The sequence below is a fragment of the Neolamprologus multifasciatus genome, chromosome 19 (genome assembly GCF_963576455.1).
Source record: "Neolamprologus multifasciatus chromosome 19, fNeoMul1.2, whole genome shotgun sequence".
Lineage (NCBI taxonomy): Eukaryota > Metazoa > Chordata > Actinopteri > Cichliformes > Cichlidae > Neolamprologus > Neolamprologus multifasciatus.
In genome coordinates, this window is record NC_140457.1 from 1441417 (window position 1) to 1452122 (window position 10706).

Consider the following 10706-nt stretch of genomic DNA (forward strand, 5'->3'; position numbering starts at 1 on the left):
AGAGGTCACAGAGTACATCCATCCAAACTATCCCAATGTTAAATTCTGGGATCTCCCTGGAATCGGCACCACCAAGTTTTCAGCTGATGAGTATCTGAAGCTTGTTGGATTTGAGAAGTTTGACTTCTTCATCATCATCTCAGACACTCGCTTCAGAGAAAATGACGTGAAACTGGCTCAGGAGATTCAGAAGATGAAGAAAAAGTTCTACTTTGTTCGCTCAAAGATTGATGACGATATAAATGCTGAGAGAGAAAAGAGTGACTTCAGTGAAGAGGAGACTCTGACAAAAATCAGAGACGACTGCGTTAAAGGTGAGCGACCTCGTTCAGATGCAAAATAACACAAGTCTGAAAAATATTTCAGCTGCATGAGATATTTTTGTTAAATGTTATGTTTTTTTCTGGTGCTGAATCCAAAAATGATCTCCATGTCCCTCCATCACGCACAGCTTCTTTGCTAAACATGAGGAGCTGACATTAAAAAAGCACAACAGTGATGAATCAGTTTTATTACAATTAATTATGCAGAATTGTTCTGAGATTCATTAACAAAATAAACCTGTTGGGACATGATCATCTGATTTCTTCATACTGCCAAACACAACAACCCCCCCCCCCCCCCCCCCCCCAATTTCTATTTGCATTAATGAATGTATGAAATCATTATTGGATATGTTTTTTTTGACTCAGGTATAGGATACCAGATTTCAGTTTAAAAAGGGACATTTTTACGTTCAATAAAAACTAAAAGCATTTTGCAAGAAAACCTGATAAGATGGAATTTTTAAATTATTTTTTTTTTATGGAGATAGGCCTCCAAACCTTGGAGGGCCTGAGATGTCCCCAGAGAGGTGGCGTCTGATACCAACCTGACATATAGACACAGACATACAGGCACACACAGATACAAACATCCATTCCCACCCTCATGCTCTCATATGCAATTACTCAACACTCACCCAATGTGGAGACAGACATAAAGAGACACAGTACACACAATCGCACTCCCCAAGCGTACTCTAAGAACCGGGTCTAGGTACCCTTGCCCCTGGAGGGGGTAAACTGCACCCAGACCCAGGTGGTGTTACCCTTTTCCCTGGGGTGGGGAGAAGCAGACCGCCCCGACTCAGCAGCAGCAGGGAGGCCCCACACTCCAGACCCCAATCGGACGGCCAACTCCTCCTCCCGGCCCCCCCGCTTCAGCAGGCCGCAGAGAACGAGGGTGTGAAGACTCCAAACCTCCCTCCACCCGCTCATATGTAGTGTTGATGCATGTGTGTTCTAAGGTGCATTTAAAACCCAGGAGGGCATGGAGCTACCTGCCAGAGAGCAGCAGGTAAGCGCATAGCCCCTCTTGATAGCCCTCAATGTCTACGTGTATTTAAAATTGAGAGGTGGGCAACGACGCCACGGGTGAGGTTGTACACCCTGATGGTCTTCTGGATGACGTGTAGCGTGCCCACCCCCAAGGTCCTATATGTATGTGTTATTTATTTTCTTTTTTCTACAAACATTTGAACTTTGAGAGTTTAAACAAGAGAGAAAAGTGTGAAACTGTTCATGTCTGTCTGAGAAAAGTGTATAAAGTGTGTAGTGACGGGTTTTACAGCCTAAAACATCTAAAATAATTGTAAAAAATAAAATAAAGTTGGCTACTTTGCAGATTTCACCTATCGCTGGTTATTTTTAGGACATAGCACCTGCGATAAACGAGGGATCACTGTTTACAAATACTGAGAAATTTCAATCCTTTCTCACTTTTGCTCAGAGTCGATGAACATCATCTACAATTATTCCCGGTAAATACCCAAGACCTCTTGAGAAATGTAAATCGCCGCTTGATTCGTCGATTTGATTGACTTTTTTGGAAAACCCGACCGTAAACAAGACAAGAATATCACACCGGAAACGAAGCGCCCTGCAGGAGTTTTCCCACCGGAAGTAGCACATGTTAAGGTGCACATAGTCTAATAAGGTTCTCCTGCACTGACGTCATCTTTGAGTTCATATATTACTGTTGTCAGACCCTCTATTCCCTCAGTCTCCCCTGAAAAATCACACACTCAGCCTTCGTGGGATTGTATACTTTTTCTTGTTGCCTCAAATTAGCTGTTTTGGGTTTTAAGGCCACTTCCAACCTCTTTGCTCTGATTGGCTGCCCCGCGTTAACAGAATGTTGGAACAGGAGGTGGGTGGGGCTTCTGTGCTCACAGGCAGAGCTGCGGTGACCAAATATAACATTAGACGATGAATTAATGAAATAAGTTAAATATATATATATATATATATATAACACATGTTTGAAGGAAACAGAATGACTGAATTCAAACAGCATGTTGTGACAAAACAATAACCTGAAACTCACGATGCAGTTCCACAGGGTTGCAGGAAACTGAAGCTGAATCAACTGATAATTCTCTGTAACTAATAATAAGAACAGCTAGCATTTTATATTTTCTTTTTGTGATTGTCACAACATGTTTTCCTTCTGTGACACAGGACTCAGAGGACTGGGCATCGAGTCTCCACAGGTCTTCCTGGTGTCCAGCTTTAAACTCAAACTGTACGACTTCTCTCTCTTACATGAGACCTTAGAGAGAGAGCTCCCTGAACTCAAGAGAGATGCTCTGCTGTTTGCTACACCCAGTGTCAACCTGGAGATCATCAGCAAGAAGAAAGAAGCTTTCAAGGTAAGATTGTATTGCTGCTGTGTTTAGGATCATTGTCCTGTTGATCAGTTAGCAGCACCTGGCTGCTGCTTACCTTAGTAAATCCTGAGGAAGGAGAACTGAGAAGATGTTTTTCTCATGAGTGTAACTGTGGCCTGTGTGAAAACACACTGATCAGATCATTGGCTGCTGCTTTAAATCCAAACTGACAGACATCATAGTTTTAGGTTTCAAACATTTCCTGTAACTTCACACAGCATCTCATCTCAGACTGTTTTTACACTGTGTGCTGGTCTGAGCTGGGATCATTTTCTTTCCAGCCTAACAAACATTTTGTTTTTTAACTTTTCAATTCAGAGATTAAAATGTCAACCACAGATTTATTTTAAGCCCATTTCAATCCAATGAAAATATTTCAGTCCTCTGAGACAGAAAAAAACTAAATATTAAGAAATTAATTATGAATCTCCATAATTTGGCTCCAGTTTGTATTTAAGGTATTTTATTTTTGTTTGTGTAATTATTTAATTATGCAATTTTAGGCCAGTTGTGTGTATAATGTTAGATTGTGATAGTTACATTTCATGGCTCTAAAATCACAAAAGTAAATTTTGTCCTCTTTTGTTGTTTCAGTCTTTAAGTACAAGCCCAGATGACCAGTTTGGATTTGCATTACTTAAAGAAGAAATTAATGAAGCTCTGCTGAAGAATAACCGACCAGCAGCTGCTGCAAAGATCACTAAGTTAATGATGAAGGAGAAAAACATCAGACTAAATATCGCCATCACAGGAGAATCTGGTTCTGGTAAATCCACCTTTGTTAACGCCCTCAGAGGACTATGTGATGATGAGGAGGAGGGAGCTGCTCCTACTGGTGTTACAGAAACCACCATGGAGGTCACACCGTACCCCCATCCAAAGTATCCCAATGTTACTTTATGGGATCTTCCTGGAATCGGCACCACCAAGTTCCCAGCTGATGAGTATCTGAAGCGTGTTGGATTTGAGAAGTTTGACTTCTTCATCATCATCTCAGCCACTCGCTTCAGAGAAAATGACGTGAAACTCTCTCAGGAGATTCAGAGGATGAAGAAAAAGTTCTACTTTGTTCGATCAAAGATTGACAACGATATAAATGCTGAGAAAAAAAAGAGAAACTTCAGTGCAGAGAGGACTCTGACAAAGATCAGAGAAGACTGTGTTCAAGGTGAGTGTTCAGTGATCATTTATCCCAGTGTGAGATTAATTTCTCGATGTGTTGTTTTTAAAATGTGTAAATGTAATAACCTTTATTTTTTGTTGTTTACATCATCGCATACTCAGAAAAATGACAAATTACTTTGATTATCAGTGATCACTGAGAGAAGCTGTATGAACTTTATTTGATGTTTCAAGTGTATAAAGTTATTTAGATCTGTCCTCCTGCAGCTGCTGGAGAGGTCAGGCTTTTATTGGACAGCTGAACTTTATTACACTGATCACTCATTAAACTGCTACTGTCTCTCTCAGGCTGATACCAAAATTTAGGATGAGAACAGATTTTTAATTTATTTGTTCATTTTTGACTGACAAGGTAAAATTATCAATCAAATTCATTTATTGGGTCAACAATGTATAAACATATAATCAGTTTTCTCTCCAGTGTTTGTCTCCATCAACAAACATACTTTAGTTGTTTGATGTTTCTTGAAGAACAGCTGCCTGCTGCTGTTAATCTCGATGTTTGTTTGGTATTGTTCAGACTCTCTGGGCTGCAGTTTCTCTTCATAATAATCTTACATTAAAAACACTCTAATCATTCCCATGATTCCCAGCAGCAGATAGGATCCAAGATTATTCTAAACTATACACAACTAAACTATAATCCTTCATAACTCTGTGGAGTCAGAGGAGTTAATGAATCCACTGATAGGCTTTCCTATCAGTGGATTCATTAACTCCTCTGACTGTGTGTTTCTTCTGTGACGCAGGTCTTCGAACACAAGGCTTCGAGTCTCCTCAGGTCTTCCTGGTGTCCAGCTTTGAGCTCCACCTGTACCACTTCCCTCTCTTACAGCAGACCTTAGACAGAGACCTTCCTGCACACAAGAGAGATGTTCTGCTGTGTGCCATGCCCAACATCAACCCAGAGATCATCAGGAAGAAGAAACAAGCTCTGAAATCCAGAATAATATACTGGGCCACTCTGTCTGCAGCTGTAGCAGCTGTTCCAGTTCCTGTTCTTCATATTGCTGTTGATGTTGCTGTGCTGGTTCGTGTTGTCACAGAATATGTTCATGCGTTTGGTCTCGATATCCCGTCTCTGAAGAGACTTTCTGCCAGAACAGGTGTGCCCTACACTGATCTACGTGCTGTCATCATTTCACCACTGGCTGCAGCAGAAATAACTAAAGAGCTCCTCCTGAAGGTGATGGTCCAAGTGGGACGCACAGCTGCATTAATTGTAGTAGAGGAAGTATCCAGATTTATTTCATTTTTTGGAATTCTAGTATCAGTGAGTCAGTCTTTCACCACAACCTACAAAATTCTGAATTTGTTCCTCGACCAGCTCGCTGAAGATGCTCAGAGGGTGTTTGAAAGAGTTTTAGTCTGAACACATCAGTGTGAATTTGAAAGTAAAAGATGAATGAAACGTAAAAGAGTTCAAATGAAATTAGTTTAAATCATTAAATATAAATATACTGAAACAAATCATGTTGCAGCTGCACATTTGAGCCATTATCCTACTATAGCTGATAAATGTATCAGAGGCCTCAGCAGGTCTCATTTCTTCTCATCACATCAATACAGGAACAAATGTGATGTTATTATTCAGATAAAAGCTGCTAGAAGAGCTTTGTTCTAATCCTTTGTGTGATGTGGTGATGTCAGTACTCTTTTACAGATCAGGTGATCTGATAGTTACTCCTGAAATGTCGTCATCTGAACTTCTTTTGTGATTTACTTTGTGATGAAACTCTTTTGTTATCATATTGTAGCTTAAAGCATAATAAGTACTTTTAATGCAGAGTGTCTGATGATGAACAGACGTTTGGCAAAACACATCGTCAGCCGATCACACTGAAAAAAATATGTACATCAGTTACATGTAATAAAGTCACGTTTAGTCAAACTTTATTTTTCTGTTTTATAACTGCAATAAAACCTGAAGTCTTTACAGTTTTCTCATCTTAACATCATAAAATGTTTCTTTACATTTACATTTATTATGCAGATTGTATTTAATTACCTTATGTTAAACCAACACAATTATAATAATAATTATACTTTCTATTATATCGGTGAAACTAATATTTACCTTGTTTGTAATACATGTATTTGTCTTTGTAATCTCAAATTAATATGTTTAATTAAACTATAAGAATATAGAAAATACATTTATTATTGGCGGATGTCAGCTTGTCACAGGGAATACCAGAGATGTGTAAAATATGAAAATGATGCATTAGAGGAACAACATTCAGCACATTTCTGTCTTAACACTGAAAATAAGCAGACGTCCAACCTGTTGGTGAAGCATGAACGACAAAGTGATTGTACATGTTTGTGTGAGTCAGCCAATACACATGTCACTGCAGACACAGGGAATCTGGGCAAATATGAATTTAAACATCAGACGTTCACAAATAGTTCAGTTGTATTTTTAAACATAAGTGACTTTATTTCAGGAGCCTGTGATATCTAAGGCAGCTCATCAAAATGTCAACAAGTAAAATTATTTACAAAGTCAATAAATGTAAAAGTATTTTGATTTATCCTCATCAAATACTGAAATCTTATGTCAATCAGTCAAAGCAGTCTTCACCAGCTTTGAGCTGTGAAGCATCCACACACACATCAATTGTCACGGTCCTGGGCCTTTTGTACTGTGTTATTAGTCAGTTCTCTTCTATTGTTCATGACTACTGGGGTTTTGGTTCCTGTTTTGCATTTCTAGATTTCTTGTTCTTCTGGGTTGTGATTTCTAGCTCTTAGGTTTAGTTATTCTCTTATTCCCTAGTCAGTCATGTCTCGTGTCCCTGTGCTGTGTTAGTATTGTCTCTGAGTTCAGTCTGTGGATTTCCTGTTTTACTTTGAAGGTCTTGTCTCATGTTAGTGTATTCTGATTTGCTTCCTTGTCTTGTCTAGCCTAATGAGTCCCAGCTGTGTGCCCACCTGTTCCTCGTTTCCTCATGTGCCTGCCAGTGTATTTTAATCCCTGTCAGTTAGTTCTTGTTGTGTCGTTAATGTCGGTTTACCCTCACTTTCACTGTGTGTTCGGTTTGTTAGCCTGCCTGTTTAGTTTGTTTTCTGCTCAGTTGCCTTCCAGCAATAAAGCTGAATGAATGTTTTGAGTTACGTTTGTGTCCGTGAGTGCTGCATTTTAGGTCCTCTCCCTGCACACAGCCATAACATCAATACAAGCTGTTAATGATGTTGTAAACCTTACAATATTAATTATAATTACAAATATTTAGCTTTAAATTATTTTCAAATTTCTATGACAATTGTCAATGTATGAAATACATAAATAAATAAATATTCCCAAAAGTAGAGCACCTAAATCACAGAAGTCCCTCTAGAGCAGTGATCTCCTCCATACCTGCTTCATGCCCTGGAGGACGAGGCAGTGGCCCCCCCCACACCCTCTAACAAATCATTACATGAAGGAACCTTTTAAGAAAACAAGCGCGTCCATGCTCACAGGTGTACACACGGGTGCTCACAAACTACACCCTTTTTGGCTCCTACCTCAATGCACACTGTGCTGTCGATCTTACGTGCTGCACAATAATGTTTAATATTTAGTATTTACTGTCATATTCCCATAGATCATTGTGATGTTGTTTATTCTATTACTCTCGTTTTCTTCTGCTTGTTTTCTTTTTTCTTTCTCAGCAGGTGATCCAGGTGATCAATATATGTATTTTTTTTCTGCTTATTCTGTTGGTTTTTGTTTTTTCGCCCTTCTCCCCCGTCCCTCTTCTCAACTGTTTTTCTTTCTCCCTTTTCTTTCCCCCAGTCAAGTCTGTCCCGTTTTCAGCAAGTGAAAATAAAATAAACAATAAAAGGTGAATCAAATAGACCATTACGGCAAAGCTGGGATGGTCAATTTGGTAAAGAAAATCCGTTGGGCATCTTTCTTCGCCTTTTCTTCGAGAGAGAGAGCTGTGCATGAAATGTGGTTTTATCCTGGTGGAAGCAAAACAGCAAAAGTCAGAGTGAATTCATGACGATGTTTATGTGAAGCGTAGTTTGGATCTTCTTTTGCTGCTGGTTCAGTCAATATTGTTTGGAGACAAATAAAACCTGCAGCTTCAGAATCTAGAGCAAAAAGGGCGTAAACACAAAGCGCAGACCCGCCGAAACATCGGAATCAGCGAGCTGTCAGTTTTCAGCCCCGACCCGTGTTCCTGCTTTCATTTACTGTTTTAGCTGTTTGGTGGTTGTAGAAATTTTGTGAGGTTCAACCTGAGATTCTGGTGTTTTGGGCAAAATAAATTTATATTAAAAAATCGATTCAGGATTTTAATGAATCGATTTCACGTTATCCAAGCCAGAATCAATTTTAATCGATGAATCGATTATTAAAACCCGCCCCTAATGGCAACCTCCGAAAGAGAGGGGGGGGGGGGGGGAGGGTCAATCGTTGGGATGCGCATGATATAAATACTGAATATATACAAATAACAGCTTCAGCTGATGCAGACTGACTCAATCCTAGATGTTCAGCACACACAGAGACACAGGGGTACCGTTTAAAGTTTAGTGTTAACCTGAGTCACTGATCATTTGCAGTATTACAGCAGTAGAGTCTGGCTGTCAAGAGATGTATTCTAAAACACTTCTTCAGCTGAGAATCAGAGAGGAGAAACACACAGTTTTACTTGTATACAAGGGCAGCACAGAGCACTCGCACTGAGAGTGAGGCTCTGAGACTCGCAACTCTGAGACTGCCCTGGTCTTTATTTATACATCAGTGGGCATTTGTTCCTTACATTGGAGTGTGTGTGTGTGTGTGTGTGTGTGTGTGTGTGTGTGTGTGTGTGTGTGTGTGTGTGACCCCATAAAGACTTCCCTTAACCTGCTGGTCTGGAAAATCCAACAGTTCATCTATATGTAAAAAAGGGAACTTAGACTAAAACTGACATAGCTACGTTAATCCTACCGTAAAACAATAAGACAAGGTACGACCTTTCCCCTGCTCCCAGGATGTGGGTGTGAATGCCAGAGCACTCTGGAGTGCACACAAAGCCTTTGCAGACTATTAAGGATCACATATCCTATCACTACCATATGCAAACTTATATTATTAAAAGATTATACTGACTACTAAATACAATTTTCTATTGACACTGGCAGTCTTTGCATGATGTCCACGTCACTCTAAGTTTCTAGCTGACTCTCAGGTGTGACAGGTGTGTCAGCAGGAATAATAATAACCTGCATCCTGAGGTTTGTCATGCAGGATTAAAGGAGCCAGGCTTTGTTCACACAGCTAGGATTGTATTTACACTGACCCTGGGTCAGTATAAGTATCCTACAGTTTAAACGAAGCACTGAAACTTGCACATATTTATTACAGATGCACTGAAGATAATCGAGATATTTGCTGTCAATCTGTGGCTGCGATTAAACACTTTACTGGAAACTTTATTAACTAGTAACTTCATCAGTCATGACAGAAGCTAATATTTCTTGCTAACATCGTTTATACAGTAACAGCTTTACTGCAATATAAGCTAACGTTTACACCGTAACTTTAATATAAGCTAACGTTTACACCGTAACTTTAATATAAGCTAACGTTTACACTGTAACTTTAAGCTAGCACCATAAAGACGGTAAAACACGTAATAATATCTACAAATGCATCTTAAAGCTGTTATATTAGCACTCGGTGTGTTACTAACATAACCACATTAACATTATTGACACTCGCTGACTTTTAATAGTCATTCTATAAACGCTGTCCGTTTAAACGGTCTTACCTGTAAACACTGCTGTATCCACCGGATTCCAGCCAGAGTGGATTCTGGAGTCTTCCACGCTCCTGTTAGTGATCCTCCATCTGGATGGATGATAACAACCTTCTAGCAGGAGATGGCCCATATCTATGGGACTGATTTGTGCTAATAACGCCCATTGTATGGACTGATAACAGCCGAAGCGGGTGAATAAAGTCACCCAGTCGCTAGCTGTGCCATTACCCAGCATACACCACTCCCTCCATAAATGCAATAAACGATACAAAAGTAATAGCCAATAATTATCTGCTGTTTCTCAGGTAGTTGTTTACATCATATAATTTATTGTGTTCTGTATACGTCACTACAATGTGATTTTGGAAATATATAAATACACAGACAACAGGCTCTTCCGCTGCAATCTCTTGTCGTAAATAAGCAACGTTTAGGGAGCTCTATAGTATTCAATGAGAGGACCCTGCGCGTCGATAAGTGAAGCAGAGGAATCTGACCATGCGTCACACATTTGACGAGTTGGGAGTGAGAACGTGTTGGTTTTGTCTTTGGCAAATTCCGTCACTGTTCGTTGACTGAGTTTGCCACTCCTCACTGCCTGAACAGCAGACTTCAGCACCTTTCTTCCCGTCAGTCCCCTGACTGTGGTCAGGAGACGCGAGGGGGGAAGTTCCCCGTAGGCCGAAGTAGATGACCTCCTTCGGGGTCGACTCCCTTCACTTTTCACAGAGTAGTGAGGCAGGCAGAAATTAGCCGAGACACCTGGGAGTACTGAAAGAAGGGTCTCTGATGCCCAATATTGGCCAGACTGCAGCATAGTTTCCTTTTCAGTAGAGACCCCAAAGCTCAGCGCAGTACGAACTACATGGAAAAAAGGTGTAAGAATAAAGAGCTTGGAAAGAAAAGCATCTGGACTTCTTAAAGTTGCTTAAAGACATTTCATCCAAGAAGCTTCTTCAGGTCTAGGGTCAAATGTTGGAGAGTCGCAGATTTAAGCCCTGTGGGAGTGTCCCCCCCCCCCAAGAGGGACAGTGGACCCCCTAATGATCCTCTACCTAATCACACGAGCCAAG

The 10706-nt window shown here is 40.2% G+C and overlaps 1 protein-coding gene across 1 annotated transcript in view; it reads left to right on the forward strand.

Moving 5' to 3' along the window:
• The window catches only part of LOC146495644 (interferon-inducible GTPase 5-like), an 8364-nt gene extending 2519 nt beyond the window's left edge, over positions 1 to 5845 (forward strand). The window contains exons 2-5 of the mRNA XM_085142684.1: positions 1 to 314; positions 2502 to 2692; positions 3305 to 3878; positions 4642 to 5845. The exon at positions 1 to 314 is cut by the window's left edge and continues 251 nt beyond it. Of these exons, the coding sequence (XP_084998810.1) occupies positions 1 to 314; positions 2502 to 2692; positions 3305 to 3878; positions 4642 to 5264 (1702 nt within the window). The 3' untranslated portion in view covers positions 5265 to 5845. The remainder of the gene's footprint in view (positions 315 to 2501; positions 2693 to 3304; positions 3879 to 4641) is intronic.
• Positions 5846 to 10706: the final 4861 nt, after the last annotated feature.